The sequence below is a fragment of the Oryctolagus cuniculus genome, chromosome 20, assembly GCF_051225735.1.
Source record: "Oryctolagus cuniculus isolate XC-2025 breed Fujian yellow rabbit chromosome 20, ASM5122573v1, whole genome shotgun sequence".
In the NCBI taxonomy this organism is placed as follows: Eukaryota; Metazoa; Chordata; class Mammalia; order Lagomorpha; family Leporidae; genus Oryctolagus; species Oryctolagus cuniculus.
Window position 1 is genome coordinate 25,193,545 of NC_142886.1, and position 21,711 is coordinate 25,215,255.

The 21,711-nt window shown below is 58.9% G+C and overlaps 1 protein-coding gene across 2 annotated transcripts in view; it reads right to left on the reverse strand.

Annotated features, from left to right (window-relative positions):
- LTBP2 (latent transforming growth factor beta binding protein 2) overlaps nt 1–17,436 on the reverse strand; it is an 86,450-nt gene extending 69,014 nt beyond the window's left edge. The window contains exons 1-2 of one of the 2 annotated variants that reach the window (XM_089322370.1): nt 16,655–17,436; nt 10,131–10,201 (exon numbers count right to left, since the gene is read on the reverse strand). In XM_089322370.1, the coding sequence (XP_089178496.1) occupies nt 10,131–10,201; nt 16,655–17,139 (556 nt within the window). In that variant the 5' untranslated portion in view covers nt 17,140–17,436. The remainder of the gene's footprint in view (nt 1–10,130; nt 10,202–16,654) is intronic. The other variant, XM_008272051.5, reaches the window with a different exon arrangement.
- Between the last annotated feature and the right edge of the window lie 4,275 nt (nt 17,437–21,711).

Sequence of the window (21,711 nt, forward strand, 5' to 3'; positions counted from 1 at the left end):
CCAAAGCCAGCCTTTGGCAAAAAACCCAGCTTCCATCCTTCCCCTCCTGAACCCCAAAGATGCCAGGAGCCTAGAACTTCATCCAGGTCTCCTGTGTGGGTGGCAGGGGCCCAGGGGCCCGAGCCAGCGTCGCTGCTGCCTCCCGGCGCGTGCAGCAGCAGGCAGCTGGATCGGAAGCAGAGGAGCCAGGACCGAAGCCCAGGCTCGCCGACAAGCAGGCAGGTGCCTCCGCCGCTGCAGCGACCGCCGGCCCTCCGCCCTGGATTTAACAATCAGACCTTCCACCCTAGGGACCCGCTGAGACACTGGCGTCTATCTGTGCCTCGCTGAATTCTGCATCTGCCTCATTCGCGAACGCCTTATGCAAACACTTCACGAGCACCTTCTCTGGGTTGCACTGGGTGCAGGGAGTGAAACACGGCCAAGGCAGGGCCCTGGGTGGAGGAAGCTCGGCCTCCCTCTGGCTCAGCAAAGCCTCGCACAGAGCAGCAACTTGGGGCCTGCGTGAAACGTTGCTGAGTACAGCGACAGCGCATGAGCAGCGAGCGGTCAGGGGCAGGACACGCTGTCCTGTGGCTGTCTAGAGTAGCACAGGTAAAACCTCAACAGCCTCAAAGCCAGCCTACGCATTGGTGGGAGACACCGCTGGAGGAGACATCCCCCCCCACACAGTGTGGCCATTTCGGAGACGGTAGCGACGCCCCACGTGCTGGGCAAGGGCCCCCACAAGCTTCAGCAGTCGGAGGTTTTGAACCTGCTCTTACCAACGCCGCTTCCATGTCTCTGGGGTGGTTTTCACAGGTTTTAGCAAGATGGAGCAGCCGTCATGGCTCCCTCTCTGCAGTGCTAAAGTGCTTTGTTCTGGGGCCGGTGTTGTGCTGCAGTGGGTTAGACCGCAGTTGTGCTGCCGTCTGGGACACGTGCATCCCCGTGTGAGCACCAGGGGTTCGAGTCCCGGCTGCTGCACTTCCAATCCAGCTCCCCCGGGAGATGGCCCCAGTGCTTGGGCTCCTGTATCCACATGGGAGAGTTGAGGCTCCTGCTGGCTTCAGCCTGGCCCAGCCCCAGCTGTTGCAGCCATTTGGGGAGTAAATAGAACACTTTCTCTCTCTCTCTTTCCCTCTCTGTTTCTCACTCTTTCTCTCTGTAACTACACCTTTTGAAATAAATAAATAGGAATCTGTTAAAATAAATAAATAAAGTGCTTTGTTTTGGGCTGAGTGCACACACTATGGGACTGGAACATAAACTCAACTCCCCTGTCCTCCCCTCCCCTTCTCTCTCCCCTAATGGCCCACAGGGGTGGCTCCAAGTGTCTGCCTATGGAAGGAACATTCTGTTAGTTTCTGCTGGTCTGCCAGAAAACAAGGAAAATGAATACAGTTTTCTCTGTGTGTGCGTGTTTGTAATGCTATTTTTGTCCCATTTATTTAAAGAGCACTTTTTGTTTTGAGATGATTTCTTTCCTATGTTTTCGATGTTAAAATTTTCAATTAAAAGTGGTGGAAAACAGTTTCCTTTTTTTTTGCTCGTTGTTGCTTTTCCTCCCTTAACATCCTCACTTGGAAAAATGAAGAGCCAGCCACCGGCTGGCACCTAAGAAACCTGGGAGACTGTATCATCCAGCGACCCTCTGGCAGGAAGTGGCTCTTTGTGTAAAGAACCCTGGACCAGAACATTCCCAGGTCAAATGAGCAGAGATTTCAAGACCCAAGTGTCCCGAGGGAAATTCAGCATCTCAGATTCGCCGGTGGCAGGGACTGTCGCGCAAAGCCAAGGAGGAAATGCTGGGGGTAGCAGGAGGGGCAGCCCCGGGGCTGCAGGGATCAGAGAGCGGAAATCGCCAGCCTGGGTGGGCTAGGCAGTCTTCGAGCTTTGCCCCTGGAGCTCCTTCCCGCCCATGGGCCCCTCGGAGTGCAGAGAAATCAGCCTAGCGTGCGTTCCGTGTGTTCCGCGGCTCCGGGGACTCCTTGGGGGCCGAGGGCAGCGGTTGCGGGGGACAGTGCCCTCGGATGCCTGGAAGCCACACGGCTGCCCAGCCTCCCCGTGCCCGCCCGCCGGCGCCAGCCTTTAGCCATTCATAACTTGGGCTCTTCCAGAACCCTTTCTTCGCCACCCCTCCCTGGCACTCTCTTCCTCACTGAACATCGGATGCGTCCAAGGTCTCGCTGCGGAGGGAGCCGGCTGCCAGCAGGCAGGGCAATAAAAGGAAACTCCTGGAAGTGCCTTGAAAGCCAGAAATGGAAGGCATTGTTCCCCCGCCCGGCTGTGCCCCCTCTGCCTTCACACAACAGCCGGGCAGGCTTCCTCCGATTTTCCACACAAATACCCTGGTCTTGGGAGAAGACCAACCTGGGAATGGGCAGGCCTGGGAGAGGCTCCAGAAGCAGCTCTCACTGTGCTGGCTGCCCCCTTCATCTGTCCAGCATCTCTGGTGCATCAGCCACTTGCAACGGAAAGAACATGGGGTTGGCGTCGGCCGGGACCGAGCTCGGTGACCCTGGGCACGTGGCACCTCAGCCGCCTCACCCGTCGAGCGGGCTGGTCATTCCTCTCTTAAAGAGTTGCGTGGGTCTCAGCAGGCATCCTGGGTGTGAGAGGACTCTGTACCCTGAAGCTAGGCGCGCCTATACCTTCTCATACTGTAGCCACAAGCTATATATAGCCACTTAAACTTAATCCAATTAAAGTTAAATTTAAAATTCAGTTCCTCAGTCTCACCAGCCACACAGCAAGGGCTCAGCAGCTCACTGTGGCTTACTGGACCGGAAGAGAGATGTTTTCATCATCACAGAAAGTTCTAGTACAATAGCAACAAAACCCCACTGAATCCCTAGAGACAGGATAGCCTTAGAACCATTCAGCCGGGCCTTCTTCCCCAGGGAAAAGCCTGGTCCGCTCAGCTCATGGCTAGTTGATGGATAAGTAAGAACTTGCAGGGCCGGTGCTCTGGCGTAGTGGGTGAAGCCGTCACCTGCAGTGCCGGCATCCCATATGTGTATCGGTTCGAGTCCCAGATGCTCCACTTTCTATCTAGCTCTCTGCTATGGTCTGGGAAAGCAGTGGAAAATGGTCAAGTGCTTGGGGCCCTGCACCTGTGTGAGAGACCTGGAAGAAGCTCCTGGCTCCTGGCTTTGGATTGATTCAGCTCTGGCCGTTGCAGCAATTTGGGAAGTAAACCAGCAGATGGAAAACCTCTCTTTCTCTCTCTCTCTCTCTCTCTCTCTGTAACTCTGTTTTTCAAATAAATAAATATATCTTCAAAAAAAAAAAAAAAAAGAACTCACTGTACAGTGAAGTCTATATTCCAGGCAACAGTACAGCCCCCACCCCCAGGCGGGACGCTTGTCATCTTCTCTCCTGTGCCCCAGAGACACCTGCTCCCTCCAGGGCCCTGGAGGAGGCCCAGGGACTCCGCCTTCCTCCAAGACTTCAGCTCCAGGGCCTCTCGTCTGAGACCTGAACCCCAGCTCCTGGCCAGAGGATGGGGCCAGACGACGGGTCCTGCCTCCCACACCGGAAGCTCCGCAGCCCACCAGGACACTGGGCCACCCAACCCCTCCTGTAGCCCAGGGCCCTCCCTTACCCAGTATTTACCCCGGCCCCTCCCTGAGCATCCCACTCGAGACCCCCACCTGCAGCCCTCACTTTGCCCCCGGAGCTTGCTTGCTGGGAGGCCCAGCTGGGGCCCTACACTACTTCTCCACTACCTTGGCCTTGGCCTGGCACAGGAAGGGGACACTGACAAGGGACCCCTGTCTGCCTGCTGCCCTGGGATCCAGCCAAGGCCTCGGCCTGTCCGTGGGGGCCTCGCCCTGCTCCCACCACAGCTGCGCAGGGTTGGGGATGCAGCTCGGGACGGCTGGAGACAGCGCTGGGGCTCTGAGCCGGCCAAGTGCCCGGCTCCAAAATAGCAGTTGTGTTCACATAAAAGCTTCTAATGAGAGTAAGATGCTGTTCCTGGCCCCGCGCGCGCACTGCAGACACTGTCTGGAAGGCCAAGTGGGCCTCTACCGTTTGGCGGCCGGAGGGGAGGAAGGGGAGGCGTGAGTCAGACCTTGGCCCCCAGCCCCTCAGCCTGGACCGCCCTACTCATTGTATTAACAGATGCTCCCCAAGCTGGGCCAGTTGGGGGGCTGGGGGCAGGGGGCTGGGGCAGGGAGCAGCCCTGATTCCCACCGGCTCCAGAAGGCGTGAGCTGGGGGACCTCTGGCCATGGCCTGTGGTCCCAGGCTGAGGCCCGAGTGTGTCCCCAGCAGCTGCCCCAAAGCTGGAGAAGAGTCGCCTGTCCATCCCCAGCTCCTCCTCAGGGAGAGGACAGGGCTTTGGGGGCTGCTGTAGGTGAGAGAGAGGACGAGTTGGGGACCTGGGACAGCCACCGTGAGGGATGAGCCCCGGGAGCTGTGTCCCAGGGAAGGGTGTGGAAGATAGCTCTGCATCTGACATGAGCCACCCACCCCTCTGCGCAGCACCTGCTCCTCGCCCAGGCCCTGGGCAAGTCAGGAGGGCAGGGGGCCCCAGCCCCACTGAGGATGCAGTAGAGGCCAAGGAGGACGCACGGAGATGCATGGGGTCGCACAGAGCCCTGCGTTCCAACCATGTGACCTCAGACCAGCTTCCCCTGATGGTACACTCAGCGGCTACTCGCGACCGAGGACAGTAGACAAGACATGGGCTCCCAGGACAGTCAGAGGGACCGTCCCAAAACAAGCGAGCCCACAAGTAGAAGGGGAAAGAGATGAGGGGCCGAGACTCAGAATGCCAAGGTTGGTGGAAGCAGCTGGGGCAGGGGGCTTGGGGTGCAGCCCCTTGGAGGAGCAAGGTTTGAAGCAAGGACTCTCCAGATGCCGACAAGGGGCCAGTACATAAAGGAGAAGCGAACCAGGGGGTGAGTAGCAAGGCCTGTGCAACACCTGCAGGCAGGGGTTGGCCAGCAGGGGGCAGTGCTGAGAGATGAGGCTGTGGAGGGCAAGAGCAGACGCACAGCCTGCTGCGGGCACCCAGGCCACCACGCCGTGCTCGGGACCAGAGAGAAGGCACCGTGTTCAGGCTGGACGTGTGACAGAAAACAGAGAGGGTTTGCTGGGGGCCTGGTGACAAAGTCTGAGTGGGAAGACGGTGTCCTGCACGGCCACCAGGGGTGGGGCCCCAGGCGGGCAGGGAGACAGAGACGCCATCTCCCAGAGCGGGTAGGAACTGGGCAGGGGAGCTGGCTCCAGGGCGGGCGAATCACGAGTTCATGTTGGATGGGCTGGGGACGGGACGTCTGGGAGGGATCAACAGCAGATGTGCAGCCGGCAGCGGACGCACGAGTCTGGGGTCAGCAGGGAAGGCTGGCTGAGGATAGATGTGAATCTGGGCACCATCAGCTCGGAGACGGTGTTTACATTCAGGAGAATACGGCCCGGGAGCAGAGCAGCGAGCAGCAAAAGAGGGGGGAACCCCAGGCAGGAGCCCCGGCAAGGAAGCCCAGGGTTTGGCTGTAGGTCGGGGAGAAGCCGCAGCCAGGGCCACGGGAGGGCACCAGGACAGGGAACCACACGGTGGCCACTCGCAGGCTTGGAGGAGGAGGCAGGCGTTTAGTGCGTCGCTGGCAGAGCGAGCACTGGACATTATCATTTCATTATTGTTATAGTGCATGTTCATTGTCTGGCACGGCACCTGTGGGGCTCAGTAATGGGCTGTGGTTTATGTGTGGCCTGGCTCCCGTGGCCCCCGCCTTAGAAGTGGGAGTTTAGAAGACCTTGGGCAAGCCTCACATAAGATGCTGGGTACCGGAGCTGGCACTGTGGCTCAGCGGGTAAAGCCATATGGGAATGCTGGGGTTCGAGTCCCGGCTGCTCTGCTTCCGATCCAGCTCTCTGCTATGGCCTGAGAAAGCAGCAGAAGATGGCCCAAGTGCTTGGGCCCCTGTACCCATGTGGGAGACCCGGAGGAAGCACCTGGCTCCTGGCTTCGGCCTGGCCCAGCAATGGCTTTTGCAACCATTTAGGGGAATGAACCAGCAGAAGGAAGATCTCTCACGCGCTCTCTAACTCTGCCTTTCAAGTAAATAAAGAAAATAAATCTCTAAAAAATTTTCTTTTAAAGATGTTGGATAGTGAGGGAGAAGCCAGGAAAGGAGGCGTTAGTGAGCGTGTGTGTGTTTCTGCCTCTCTTCCTTTAGGATAAATAAATACATTTTTAAAATTAAGAACACAGGGGCCGGCACTGTGGCATAGCAGATAAAGCTGTCATCTGCAGTGCCAGCATCCCATATGGGCGCCGGTTCGACACCCAGCTGCTCCACTTCCGATCCAGCTCTCTGCTATGGCCTGAGAAAGCAGTGGAAGATAGCCCAAGAGCTTGGGCCCCTGCACCCACGTGGGAGACCCGGAAGAAGCTCCTGGCTCTTGGCTTCGGACTGGCACAGCTCTGGCCGATGTGGCCATCTGGGGAGTGAACCAGTGGATGGAAGACCTCTCTCTCTATCTCTCCTTCTTTCTCTGTATAACTCTGACTTTCAAGTAAATAAATAAAATTTTTAAAAATAAAATTAAATTAAGAATATAAACTGCTCGGCAAAGCACCCACCATGTGATGCTCTCCCTAACTCCTCCCAGCGACTTGGTATTGAGGACTGTCCTTGTGTCATGGGCTAGGAGAAACATTCACCTGCCCAATGACACTGAGCGAGGATTCAGACACCTACCCCCTCCCAGATCCGCCCCGAACACAGCATGCATGGTCCTAACCTTGAGCTTTGCTGCATGCAAGGGTCGGAGGAGTAGTGGTCTGCCCAGAACCCCTCAGAACAGCCCCTGCCCTTGTTGAGGTGGGGGTGGGGAATGAACCAGCCTGAGAAGATTTTGTCCCAAAGGAGCCACGGAGTCACTCCCACTCTCCAGGCCAGGGCAGGCCACCGTCAGCTGCCCCCATGAACACATAAACAGAGAAATCCCTTGAGAGAGCCTGCAAAGGAAAGGCGGGGCCTGGACCAGAGCCCAGCTCCAGACCCCACCCAGAGGGGCGGGGGACACCTGCTGCCCAGTGCTTCCTCGGTCCCACTGACTGTGCAAGGAGGATGGCGGCAGGCCTGGGTGACACACCAGTGGGAAACAGACCTGCGCCGAGTCTCTGAGAGGCGGCAAACAGAGGGCCAGGTGAGCATCGGAACGCCAGGCGGCACGGACCCCCACGGGCCTGGCAGGGAGGCAGGCCCACTGATGCCTGGGAGACTGAGTGTCTCCGTGGTTCTGGAATGAGACTTTGTGCTTGGCAGTGGGCGGGTGCCATGCACCCCTCCTGCACCCCATGTGTGTGTGTGTATGTGTGTGTGTGTGTGTGTGCACCCAGAGGGCAGACGTGGAGAGGAGAGAGGAAGATGGGATGTCACTGGGGGACGCAGGGAGCCAGCTGTCGGGGTGCCGAGCCAAGAGCCCCATGTCCTCCAGCCCATGGGACCCAGTCATCCAGGCCAACACCCCAGCACCCACGTGGTTTTCATTAGGCTCATTAGCAGCAAAACAGCAACAAGCAAACAGCACAGGGACCAGTCCTCCAGTGGGCAAGCCCACTGCGACCAAGCTGCCAGTCTGGGACCCCAGGGCCAGGATGGATCGCCAGGGGGACAGCAGGTGCCAGAGTGGGAGAGGGGGCACCAGGGCAGTGGGGACGGGCCACGTCCTGCGCAGCCTGCTATGACAACCCGCAGGCTCCCCAAGCCTCCAGCCTCCAGCCTCCAGGATTGAAACTCCAGTTTGGCATCCAGCAATGCTGGGGAATCACAAGCAAATTAGACACTGAGACCCTCGGGGACTGGAGGGCCACCGTGAGGCCCATCCCAGATGCCCCAGGCAAGTGGGGGAGAAGTCCCCACCCCAGCTCCAGCCGCCGGTTCAATCTCAGCCACATTGTGCCTGGACAGTGCTCAGCAAAGGCTCAGCTCCGGGGCCACAGCTGCCCTGCTCCCACCTCCACCTCCACAGTGGAGAGGGAGTCCCTGGAGGCCCTGCAACTCAAGGTGTGGTCCCTGGACCAGCAGCGTCAGAACCCCTGGGAGCGGTTGGAGTGTGGTGCCAGCCCACCCCAGCTCTGCTGAACCTGAACCTGAACCTGAACCTGAACCTGAACCTGAACCTGCCCTTTACCAAGAGCCTCCAAGGATCTGAATGGGAGGGAGCTTCCTATAATGGACCCCAAACTCTGTGGTTTTTATCAGCCACAGCCAGAATCACCCAAAGTACTTTGGAAAAATACCAGCACCAGGCTCAGCCCCCAGAGCTCCGACTTAGCATAAAGCCACCTGGCCACCCCCATTTGGTAGAAAATGGAATTGAAAGATAAGTTTATTTGGGTGCAAAAGTTTTTGAAATGCAGGGCAAGTGTTGTGGTGCAGTGGGTTAAGCCACCACTTGGGGCACTTGCCTCCCGGTTTGAGCCCCCAACTCTGCACTTCAGATCTGGCTTCCAGCTAACGCAAATAGGAAGCATCAAACAACAGCTAGCTTCAGTCTGGCCCAGCCCTGGCTGTTGTAGGAATTCAGGGGGTAAACACATGGATGGAAGATCTCTCTCTCTCTCTCTCTGCCACTCCCTCTCTGTCACTCTGTCTTTCAAATAAACAAATAAATCCTTTTTTAAAAAATGTTGCAGCCCACACATCATTTTTTGAGAATACGCATTTTCCTTGAATTGCTGAAAGTCCTTGTGCTGGCTCCACTACTAGCTGGAGACCGAGCACAAGGAGTCCTCAAAGAGCTCATGAAAAATTCATTCTATGAAAAACTATGCGTGGATTTCAAATTTTTTATATCAAAATAAACTTATCCTTGAATTTCATTTTCCATGAACTTCGTGAAGTGCCCTCATCCACTGTCTTCCCAGAGACATTACAGAAAGAGAGGAAAGAGAGAGAGAGAAGGGGGGGGGTCTTCCATTTGCTGGTTCACCCCCCAAATGGCTGCAAAGCTGGGAGCCTGGAACTCCATCCAGGTCTCCCACATGGGTGTCAGGGCTCAAGTGCTTGGTCCTTCTCCTGTGCTTTCCCAGGCACATTAGCAGAGAGCTGGATCAGAGGTGGAGCAGCCAGACACCAAACGGTGCCCTTGTGGGATACCTGCATTGCAAGTGACGGCTTAGCCAGGTGTGTCACACTGCTGGCCCCAGAATGTGTTAGAAAGGGAAACTTGGGGCTGGTGCTGTGGCGTAGTGGGTAAAGCTGTCGCCTGCAGTGCTGGCATCCCACATGGGCACCAGTTCGAGTGAGTCCTGGCTGCTCCACTTTGGATCCAGCTCTCTGCTGATGGGGGGACCTGGAAGAAGCTCCAGGTTCCTGGCTTCAGATAGGCCCAGCTCCAGCCACTGCAGCCATTTGGGGAGTGAACCAGCATTTGGAAGATCTCTCTGTCTCTGTCTCTCTGTAACTCTGCCTTTCAAATAAATAAAATAAATATTAAAAAAGGAAAGAAAGGGAACCCTGGAGTCAGGTGGCCTGGACTCAGATCCTAGCTCTGCATTTCCTGGCTTGTGACCTGGGGCGATTTTCTTGTCTGTGCCTCAGTTTCTTCAGGTGGGTAGCAGTGGCCGTGTAGAGTGCACCTTGCACCAACTGAGTGCTACCCAGGCAGTGGCTTTTGTCATCGTTGTCACTGCCGCTGAAGCCACAAGCGGATGGCACAGGTGTGGAGGCCCTGGCTCTTCCTCCCTCTCCTGGGATAGTCTCTGTCCCCTCTCATTCGAGCCAGCTTGCCCAGCAGCACAGCAGGCCAAGAGAGGACGGCTGTGGGCATGGGGCAAAGGCTCACCTGGCCCTCGGGCCCGAGTACCTGACATGGGGCAGGGCCACCAAGCTGGAGGCCAGGGCGAAGGGGGATTCCCAAGGCACACAACACGAAGGGGGGCCCTGGGACCATGCAACGTGCAGAGCGTCTGGGGCCGGCGGTGCAGCACCCTGGGGACCCTGTGGGTGGGGGGAGGGCGCCGGAGGGTGTGCAGGAAGCTCTAGAAGCCAGGAGCAGGGGGTTGCTGGGAGAGGCTCTGTCCAGTCGGAGACATTTTAAACCTTCCCCCTGCAAGCGCCTCCACGCTGAAGTCCCTGAGCCCGGCTCACCCCAGCGGAGAGGGCAGCGGAGCGGGCAGGGGGCACTCACGTTTGAGACAGTGGTTGGTGCTGTTCGCACGTGTCCATCCCGGGCAGCACTGTCCCCCGCAGACGTTCCTCCTGTGGGGTCAGCAACACAGGGTCAGCACGAGGATGCTCAGTGCTCTACAGGACGGGGACAGACTGTCCCCATGGCCCCAGGGCAGGCACTGTGCACACCCAAGGGACAGGAGTGTGCCCGTCTAGGATGGAACCCGGGCCCCTGAGACACGTCCCTGTCACCACCTCTCCAACCTGCCTGACTGGGTGACCGCGATGATTCAACAAGGTACGGATGCTCAGCACCTGACACAAAGAAGGCAAAAGGGACAGTGGTCGTCAGGACGACAACCGAGCAAGCGCAGAGAAAGGACAGGAAAGAGCCGCAGCCAAAGACGCAACCCGGGTCGCTCACTGAAACGCAAACACCGCAGTCCTTGCCGACCCTCTAAGGGGCAGCTGGGAGACACACATAAAACAGTGACAAGGACAGGCAGACGTGTCGCCCGCCACCAAACTCGCACATGGAGGAGCCTTGGCCCACAGCAGGCTGCTGCATGATAAGACTGAGACCCGAGGAACAGGGCTCTAGAACTGTTTAAGAAGAACTTGGGACCAGTGCTGTGGTGCAGTGGGTGAACACCCTAGCCTTAAGTGCGGCATCCCATATGGGCGCCGGTTCTGGTCCCGACTGCTCCTCTTCCGATCCAGCTCTCTGCTGTGGCCTGGGAAAGCAGTAAACTGTTTAAGAAGAACTTACGGGAGAGCAAGCTGGTGGGAAGCCGGGGCTGGGGACGTGGTTACGCCGTTTCATCTGGGGAAGCTAACGGGGCTCACTGTACATGGGATGGAGTCCTGTGCCCAGCTACACCTTGGTGCTGGCTCTGAGGGCAACCGAAAGAGACCCTGGTCTGCAATACCGGGGCGCTCAGTCAATGCACCCCAACTGCCTCCGGCACCAGTAGCACCCCAGCCCTGATTCTCCAGCTAACAAACTCAGTCTTTCTCCTCCAGAGAAGCCCTCTGGGGCCCAACTCCGCGGCCCAGGCTGGGCCCAATCACAACCACTGGGGATTGTCCACTGAGTGTCCACTGACAGTGGAGGGGGAGGCCACGGGCAGAGCAGGGGTGGCCACGACTGGGATTTCTGTGGCCAGCACGGCGAGCATCTGGTCCCAGTTAGGAGTTTGTTTGACATTGGAGTGGACCCCAAAGCTTGTGTGGTTTTGAGAGCCTTTCAAAGAATTCAAAATAAAATTCCTGCAACTTCAAAAAGCCGAGGCCCATTCCTGGCCCTTGGGCCCTCAGCTGTGGATAGCTGCCTCGAGGGAGCGCCCCAGGATGTCCCAGAGCCCTGCCTCGCGCTCCACCACCGCTTTCGACCAACCCCCCTCCCGGCTCCAAGAAGGCCCCCTCCCCACCAGGGCCCTAACTCTGGGGCCTGGGGAAGAGGCTGCCCTCGCGACACGGGGTTCTGGAGTGTGAGCCCTGGGGGCAGTGACAAGGCCCCCTTGCGAGGAAAGAGGATGGGTGCCCTGGGAGTATCAGAGCTGAGGGCCCTGGCAGGGCTGGCACGACATGGATCCCTGCCCAAGGAGGCTCCCGCAGGATGGCTCTGCGGCTGCATGTAGGAGGGCAGAGGCTGGGCCGGCCTGGCCTGCCCACAGGGAAGCCTCCAGGGCCGTCATGACACATGGGGACCAGCCAGAATCATAAGCAGAGTTGCCGGGCTAAGCTGAGGGGTCAAGCACCCAGGGAGAGCTTCTGAGAGTCGCCTCTCGGCCGGTACAAACAAGACACGTAGATTCGGGCCAGTGGGAAGTGGCTGGGCAGGGGCTCTGGCTAGCAGGGGGAGCAAATGAGTGTGACCCCCTGGGACTCTGTCCCCCGGAAGTCAGCTCTCATACCGGTCAGAGACCACACATCTCCCAGATGACACCACACTGCAAACAGCAGCCTGACATCCAGCTTAGGAAGAGCCCGGGACAGACCTGACCGCGGGTCCTATGCTCAGATCCTCCCGTGGCTGTCCAGGGCGGTGCCCCCTGTCTGTGCCTCCAGCTGCTTCGGCCACCCTGCCCACCGCCCCCGCACTCCTCCAAGGTCATGAGGCCACCACAGATGTCGCACCGACGCCTTCACGCCAGCACCCCCTCCACCCACGAGGCCTGCCCCGTGTGCTTGCTGAGTGATGTCCCTTGCCACCAGCAAGACCTCCGGGTCAAATGTCCCCCGCCTGATGCCAAACCTCGTGACGGCCACCCCGCCTCCCCGGTCTCCATCAGCTCCATCCCACGTTGCCCGAAAGTGGCAGAAGCGACACTGAGTGAGGACAGGCAACCTGGGGGTTCCAGCATCACCAGGCTCGGCGACGCTGGGTCACATGGTAAGGACCCTCTGGGTCGCCAGGGTGTCGCCCTCTGAGGGTGGATGCCCTGCCAGTCCCCCTTCCACAGCTCTATTCTAAGGCGGTGAATGGTGCCTGAACAGAACTGAAGAACCGTTTGTTTTCATTCTCAATTTTCCTACAATCGCTGCCTCTTATGCAAGTGGTCCTCCTTTCAACTTACCCTAATGATACAAAGCTTCCTTTCGATTATGAATTCATTTATGTAGAAAAATGAGTCAAGCCCTGTTTGTAATAGCAGCAAAAAAAATGTAATTCATTCAAAGATCCAAACCAGGAGGACAGATAAATAAACTGTGGTGTACTCAGACAATGGAATAATAAACAAGAGTTAAAATGAATAAACTTGGGCTGAACGTATTAACATGATTAAATCTCAGGAATCTAATAAGGAGGGGGGAGCAAATTATGGAAGAACACAATATGGGATCATTTTTCTGGGCTTAAATATGCAAAAATAAGATTGTGTATTTTATGGATACATGCGTCTGTAGTAACAGCATTAAAACATGCATTGGGGGGCAAGACTCTGGCCTAGCAGTTAAGCCACAGGCCGGGATGCCTGCCTACTGGAGTGCTTGGGTTCGAGTCCCAGTTCCTCTCCTGACTGCAGCTTCGTGTGTGTGTGTGTGTGTGTATATATATATATATACATATATATATAATACATATATATAAACTATATATATATAAACTACATGCATTGGAATTAACTAAATTCAGGTTAGTGGTTAACTCAGAGGAGGGCAAATTTATGGAGGAAATTTCAATTCAACTAAAAATACTGGAAGCAGGGTGGGTAAAGTGCAGGCTCCTGAGTCCCACTTCCGAGTGTCTGGGTTCCATACTTGGCTCTGACTCCTGACTCCAGCTTCCGCCAATGCCGACCCTGGAAGGCTGCAACGATGGCCCAAGGAACTGAGTCGCTGCCGCCCATGTTGGAGGCCTGAACTGAGTTTCTGAGTCCCAGTGTTGGCCCAGCCCAGTTCTAGCTGAGATCTGGAGAGTGAGTCAGCAAAAGGGAGCCTGCTTTCTGTGTCTGTCTGTCTGTCTCTCTCTCTCTCTCTCTGCCTCTCAAATAAAGACAGAAAGAAATATTTTTTAATCAGAAGCAAAATAAACCAAAATATTAAGGTGTGGTAAACCTGGATTGTGGTTTTAGTATTTCCAATACCTTTATCTTTTTCAAAAACTTCATAATGTACTTAAAAATAGATAACACTCTAGACCCTGTTAGTTTAACAGTAGATAGAGAAAAAATAATATCAGAACAAGAGGGAAATATGAGGGCCACATGCTGCGAGACTGGTTCTGGAAATGCAGAAGATCGGGGAACAATGACTTAATAGGTCCCCTGCAGACAGTACATTTCATTAGGACAGGCACTGTGTCTGCTCTGGTCACGGCTCTGTCCCAAATATTTAGTGCCGTGCCTGGCACACACTTGGTAAGCCCTCACTGCGCGCACTAAATGCCAACCACATTGAAAGTTCCCTGAGGACAGAGGCTGTCTTGGCCACTGTCTCACCCCTGGGGTCCAGCACAGCCTAGCACACAGCGAGCCTTCTGCAAACACGCAGTGAACCAGTCGTGCTGATGCAGTTCCAAGCTTTACCGGCAGGTGGCACTTGGTCATTGGCTCGTGGCATCCCACCAGGCAACGGCCAAAGTAGTCAGCCTGGCCAGAAGCCAGGAGCCAGAATGGACTTGAGTTGGAGAAGAAGTCAACGGACAAAGCTGCCACTCAGCCCCAACGCGGCTGACACGCAGTAGCTGGCTGGAGTGCCAGGAAGCTGCACAGAAGACGGCGGGGGAGAGGAGCCACACGCAGCACAGTATGGTCCGTGTGCACCTGAGGACAGCAGGGGCCTGTGGGTGGCACCCGGCGCATACACACACATCTGTGCATGCCTGCCGGTCTCGCAGTCCCAAACTGCTTTGCTCACCAACACCTCGCTTCACAAAGTCTGATCCCGCCCCATCCAACCCCCACCCCACACTCCTCAGCCTTCCCTCCAGCTGCGCTCAATGCCTACAGAATAAGTTACTCCATGATCCAGCCCCATCTCTGTCTCCGGCCTCGGCCCTGTGGCTTCCCTACACCAGAGCTTCAGTCCTGCCCCTGGAGCAGTGCCAACAGCAAAGAGCCCTGGACCTTGGCAGTGCTAACTGGCACGCTACCCTCAACTCTGCCTCCACCCCAGGATGGCCACTGATCCCCAGGGGGTCTGCCCCCCCCCGACACTTAACATAAAGCTTCCAGCACTAGAAAGCTGCACACGTGCATCTGTTCACCTCTCCAATTTGTTTTTTAATGTTTATTTATTGTCATCTACCTGACAGGCAGAGTGACAGAGAGAAAGAGAGAGAGAGCGAGCAATCTTCCCTCTCCTGATTAGCTCCCAGCAAATGACTCCAACACCCCAGGCTAGGCCAGGCGCAAGCCGGAAGCCAGGAACTCCATCTAGTTCTCCCACCCGGGCGGCAGGGGCCCGAGCCCTTGAACCATCATTGGCTGCTTCCCCAGGAGGAATCAGCGGGCAGCTAGATTGGAAGTGGAGCAGCTGGGACTGGAACAAGCACCCGGATATGGGATGCAGGTCTCCCAGGCGGTGACTTCACCCGCTGCACTACAACACCCTCCGGTCCCTCCAACCTGATTTTAAGTCACTGAGTTGCTCTCCCAGCAGGAGCCACGCCCTGGTCTCTGGGCCCCATCCCCTTTCTCCCGTTCCACGTGCACTCTCTTTAGAGCATCTGTTCACTCGCAGTCAGGACAAGAAAAAAAAAAAAAACAGCAGCACAGGTGCCCTATGAATACCTGTTGACTGACCCTCCGCGGAAGCAGCCGGGCAGTGCCCGGTCTACTCTCTGCCAGATGCCAGCCGGCCCTTTCCTGGGCAGCAGGGGGTTCACGCGCCCGCTCACAAGTCACTCAACGGACACCTAGTGAACCCCAGGTGCAGACACGGTTCGAGGCACCAGTAACCCAGAAATGAGAAAACAAAGCCCCTGCTTTCCCACACCCTGCATTAGTACGGGCTGGGAGGCCAGATCCTAAACACAAACAGAGCATACCGGATGGAGAAAGCGCTGTGGAGAACCATAAGGCAGCCGGGACAGTGAGAGAGGACCGGGCAGGAGTGGAGGGAGGAGGCTGGCCCAGCAGAGAGCAGGATGAGGCCAAGGACCACAGTGCAAGCAAGGGCCACGAGGCCTCAGGAGCAGGACTGGGGGTGCATGCGGCCCTCACGCTGCTCCCCAGGACCAAACCCTACTAAAACTCACGCCCGGGCCAAGCAGGGCTGCCAGAGCCCTTCCCAGCCTTGCGGAGGGTCCCCCGTGCCCGGGGCTCCGGGGTCTTCAATCTAGAGACACCTGTCAGACTCGGGCCAGGCTGAGCCCCCTGGGCCATGAGGAGCCGGGGTGGAGGATGGGGGTCTTCGCTGGGCGACAGCACCCCCGCAGCGAGCAGGGGGCGGCACCCCCAGAGGATTGGAACGAGGCTTAGCCCTGCAAGTCGCGCCACACACGCTAGAGCACTCCACTCTCCACGTACGTACGCACCGTGCAGACGCTACATCCGGATCGACGTCCTGTCCGCAGTGCCCCCAAGCGCGCGCCCATTCCACTCCCAGCCCACTGGCGCCTTAACCCATACACGTGCCCGGGCGCGCGGCTTCGTTGTCAGTCCCTTACCAGAGGATGTCGTCTGCTTGGGCCCCGTAGCCCCCCGTAACCTTGCCCCGGCCCAACCTCCCCAGTGCCCCCAGCTCCAGGCGCAGACACCCGGGGCTTCCTGGTCGCAGCGTCGCCGGCGTCTGCTGCCCGGATGCGCGAGCTGAGCGCGGGAGGAGCGCGTGCGCGCCAGAGGCGCCCTGCGAAGGCACTGGACATTGGGGCTCGTGGCGAGCTGGCCAGAAAGGGAGAGGATGAGCTAGGGCTTTGCCCGGACACCCGGAAAGCGGGTCTGAGCGTGGCCCTGGAAACTCGAGGCTGCTTCCCCGCGGAGGGACCGGGGCATGGCCGGCTTCCACTTCGCGCCCGCACTCCCCTCCGCGAAGGAGCGCACGGGAGCCCCCGCGCGCACTCCTCGCGTCCCGCTCGCTTCCCTTTCCCATGCTCACCCGGTGAGCCGCCCTCGCGGAGCGGCCCCGGGCCGTTGCGGGGTCCGGCTGCGCAAGAGAGCCGGCGCGGCCCGGGCCCAAGGTGCGGGCTGCGGCTGGCCCAGGGCGCTGTTTCTCCGGTTCTGCGCAGGTGGCTGGACTCGGCGCGGCTGCTGCGCGCGGGGCGGCCTCCTGGCCTCCGCCTCGGCTGACCTCCTGGGGCTCCCCCAGCCCGGCGGGGTCCGCTCCGCGGGCGGCAAGCCCGGGACGGGCGGGTCCTGCTCGCGGAACAGGCTGTACACCTTGGCTGGGTTAGCGGCGGCCGGGTGGCTAACCGCAGGGCGCCGCAGCCGGTTCGCGTCCCTGCCAGACGGCTCGTATCTCCCCACCGGGTCCCTCTGGGCATGGCCCATGACCACGAAGAGGGCCAGGACGAGTGGAAGGAAGCCCCGCCGGGGGTTCCACCGGGGGCGCCCCGGGTGGCGGGAGGTGGCCGGCAGCCCCATGGCGCAGGAGGCAGCTGGAGAGCGGAGCGCGAGGGGGGACCGCGCCGGGCTCAGTCGTGGGTGCGCCCGGCCGCCCGCGGACTGCTCTGCCGACCCGCCTGGCGGTCCGAGTCTGCGGGCCTAGGGGGTCCTGAGGGCGGCCGCTGGGGGGCCGAGCTGCCCCCTGAGTCTGGAGTCGGCGCTGCGTCTCCAGCCGGGCGCCCACGGCCGCTGCCCCGGCGCTGCAGCCGTCTGAAGGGGATTCGGAGGGTTTTATTTTTGGAAACCTCCTCCTGCTTTTTCGGCTCTTTTATCCACACCATGCCCCCTCCTCGGAGGGACAGCTCGGCCCCCTCATTACGGAGAGGGAGACAGGAATTCCAGCAACACCCACTTTGGCACCGGGAAGCGGGCGGGCGGCGAGGGGGATTAACCCGTGAGGAACTGAGGACTGGCCGGGCAGATGGCGTGTGCCGGGACAGGGGCCCCGGAGCTACCCTTCTCCGGCCCTGGCCGAGCTCGCACTGCTAACCGGTCCCGAGGTAATCTGGCCTTGACCTCGAGGACAAACTCCCGGACGGATGACCGGGGCGGCAGCCTGCAGTCAGGGGGATGCGGGAGCGGTCCAGAGGCCTGGGAAACAGGTACAGAGCCCAGGGCAGGTGCGCCCGGGCCCTCTCGCCGCCTGCCCCGGCCGCTGGGGGCGCCCACCGCGAGTGCGGGCTGGCGCCGGGGCAGCGCCGGGAGCTCCCGGGCCCGGGCCGCGTGGGCGCGCGCGCCCCCTGGTGGAGCCGGCCGCAGGCTCGGCGTAGCGGCCGCGGTGGAGCCGGGCCGGGGGAGCAGCCTTGGCAGCTTCGGCTTCATCAATCCCCGGCCTGCCTCTTTTTCACAGAGGTTCAGGCCCAAAGCCTCTTGAATAAGGGCACACAAGGAGACGCTGTGTGTCCAAGAGGGGGCAGGGACGCCGGCCTCCTGCCTCTGGGTCAGAGTCCTACTCCAGCCCTCACTCCCTGGAGTGGGATTCCACGGGTGCATCTTTCTGCGCTGGCTCCCGTCTCTCCATCCAGTGATATCTTCCCTGTTTCTGTGTCCCCTCCCGTGGTTGCCTCTGTAGCTGATATTTTGGATGGTCGGAGCCTGTGCAGGGACAATCGGAAGCAGCTGCGTTTTCCTCTGCTTGGGGCTTCAACCCACGGCGGTGAATGTCCGGGGTCCCTCCCTTTGGTGACACCTGGGGCAAGACCCTTTGCCTGCCTACCCCTGCCAGGGTGGTTTCCTAAGATCAGTGCATACGCACTGGAGGCTGCTCCTGTTCCAATCAAAACCTCACCGTTGAGTCAGTGTTCCATTCAAGTGAACACTGCCCCTGCCCCCCAGGCCTGTCCCTTGACCAGAGACCCCACAGCGGGGAGCCGGGCGTGGTCTGTCTTTCTGAGCCTCCCTTTCTGCAGAGGTTTCTCCATGTCAAGGTACCAGGAGAGGGAAGGAGCAAACTCTACTGGAACAGGTGTCCAGTCCTGGCTTCTCCTACACTTGTGTGCTCTTGGAGGTGTGTGTGTGTGTGGGGGGTCTCTTTGGAGGACCTCCACCCAGCACTACCATCTGGGACACGGGGGTGCCTGTAGCTTCCAGCAACGCAGCCGGCCTCCGTGGAGGGCTGGCCTTGGGGAGCCCGCCCGTCTCCTCTTCCACAGGTGACCTGTGCCAGGCTCTCACTGTAGGGGGCGCGAGGGCACTCTGCACCCTGCTTTCCAGCCCTCGGCGCTCGGCTGGCTGCCTTTCATTTGGAGACCTGGCTCCTGCGCGGGCTCTGATCCTTGTGGAACCTGTTTTGCCTTTAGGGAAGCCTCGTGGAGCGTGAGCCTGGTTAGCCTCTCCTGGCTGGGCTCGGCAGCTTCCGCACACCTCCTGAGCCTGCAGGAGAAGTCCTGGTCAGCATCCTACAAAGCCATTCACGGTGCGGCTCCCCAGGCCACACGAGCGCTCTGGCTTCCCCAGAGCCTGGAACTGCCCTTGGCTCTATGAGACAGCCAAGCAGTGGCAGGGCTGCAGCGGCTAACTGAAGGAAAGAATAAGCCCGTCAAGGGCTAGGAGCCGCACGCCCATTTTCAGGGAGAACGACTGAGTCCCGAGTGGTAGCTGTTGGTCCAAGTTTCTGGCCTTGCGTCTTCAGGATTGGCTCCGGAGGCCCCTAGCCCTTGCATCTGGGGACGAACGTCACATCCCAGTTCCTGGAATGTTCTGTTCCCTCCACGCCGACCTTTCCTTGCCCAGGTAGCTGCCCCGGCTCTGCAGGTGCAGCTCGCTTGCTCGCCCCTACCTGCCCCGTGCCTTCAGGAAGCTCACCTCGTCCTCCCCCAGCGCTCACCTCGCAGCCCCCTGAGCCTCGCCGGGCCAGAAACCTTGGCGTCATCTGCGTCCCTGAGCTATTTTTTCCTCCTATGTGTCCAAGTCATTATTACTGCTCCGTCTCCTCCGTCTGCATTTCTGGACGTCTGCCGCCCATTCAGCCTCTCGCCGTGACCTCAGCCCCAACCCTCCCTCGCCACCCAGTGCCTGCCCACTCCGCAGCCAGGACAAGGGGTCCCTGTAAATTCCCTCCCTGTGCTCCTGGGGACCCCCCAGCATGGCTGATCTACTCCGAAGACCCACAGCAGCCGCCCGTCTGCGCGTCTGCCCCTGGCTGCCCGCCCCTCCCCTCGCCTGGAATTCTGCAACCTGTTGATGCCGCGCTTTGGAATCGCCACTCTCATAAACACTCGAGTTCTGTTCTTTTATTTTTTTTTTTAAGCTGCCAAAATTTATGGAGTCCTCTACGGTCCAAGCGCTGTGTTAAGCGTGCTCCATAACTTGGCTCGTTTCACCAAGGGAAGGCGGCGTTTTGGTTTCCACACAGACAGCGAAGAACACGGGCTGGAAACGACTCCCGGCTTGCCCGAGATCACACAGCTAGCTGCTCGGTGGCAAGTGCAGGATTCAAGCATGGTCGGTTCTCCCCACTGGCACCCGAGCTCTTAGGAATGCACCCTCCCACCTCCCCTCTTAAGTGGTCCATCACTGGGGTGGGGGTGGGGGGTGTCATCACCAAAGTCCTGAATTCCCGAATGGTCACACTTGTCACACTTCCATTCCCTGGAGATGGGGAGTTTCCAGAACTTTCTCCCCCCACCCCCCGCGCTCTGCACGGTGAAAGAACAGGGGCTGTTTATGAGGGCGCCTGACTCACGGCATCCCCACCCTGCTCCCCACTTCCTCCCTAATGAGGCCACAGAATGCTGGTGGCCGAGCCCAGTCGCCCATCTCTTGGCTCCAGGAAGGGAAGTCATCTCTGGAAAGCCCCACCGAGAGAGTCCCAAGGTGCTGATAAAGAGATTCCGGCACAGGCACACGATGCCGGGGTCGGCAGGCTGCTGGGTGCCCAGGGCAAGCTCACTGTGCCCCCACGTCTTGCTGGAATAGTGCTGGCGGCCGGAGGGCTCTCTGAACCCGAACTAATGTGGTAAATAAGGACCCGGAGCAAGGACCGGTCTCTGCTGCCTGTGCTCCGGCGCAGGCTCTCCGCAGACGGAATTCTGGGGAGCTTTCTTCTTTGGAAGCGCCTAGACCTCCAGCCCTGAATTCCTCTCCCCAGGAGAGCTTGCTCCCCTGCTCAGAACAAAGAACAGGCTTCCTGGTTAATCAGGAGTCGGGATGCTGAAGGAAGGCTAGCTGGACACACAGCCTTCCAGATGGGAGCAGCGCACAGGCTCCGGGGGTCCTTGTGCAGACACCCGGCGGCCGGGACCCCGGTACTGAGCAGAGAGAGGCCTCCTGGGCCCACAGAAGCTGCCAGAGCCCCTCTGCTTCAGACACCGCAGTGTGACATCCCGTAGAACTCACCACCACCCTGCCCTGGCCGGCCAGTGCCTGTCCCTGGCCCCCCACTCCCCACCCCTCAAGCCTGACTTGCTGCTGGGTGGCCATCGAGTGGATACCCCTGCAGAATATTCTGGTAAGGGTCTTCCCATTCCCCTGTGGCGAGCGTTTCTGTCTCCTGTGGATGAAGCTCTGTTTTCTTTCCTTTTTATTTATTTATTTAAGAGAGAAAAAGCGCTGAGTGGCGGCTGCGCTGTTCGCCGGCGGGTATTTCTAGAGCACTGCCGTGTACAAGGTGCTGTGCTAAGTGACTGTCAGGGTCTCCTTGGATGCTCAGGATAATCTCATGAAGGAAGTACCATACCTTCACCTGTCAGAGGAGCCAGTGAAGCCAGGAGGCAAAATGACCCACCCACCGTCCCAAGGCTACCGGTGACTGCACTGCGCGTCACTCAGGTTTTTCTGGCCCCGGGCCCTAAGCCAATGCCAGCTTCCAGAGGAGGGGAGTCCGCCTCCAGCTGCATGCCAGCTGTTTGTGGTGTGATGGGGGTGCTGCTGGCTGTGCTGAATTTCTGGCCCTGTCACATACCCTGCCATAGCATGCCGGCTGGGGCTCCACGTTGGGTCCAGACAGACGAATGCCATCAGGGTGAGTTTCAGTGAATGCCATCCCCACCCACCAAGAAGAAGGCAGACAAGCTCACCCTATCCCCGGGAGCTTGCCACCCTGGGTCGTCT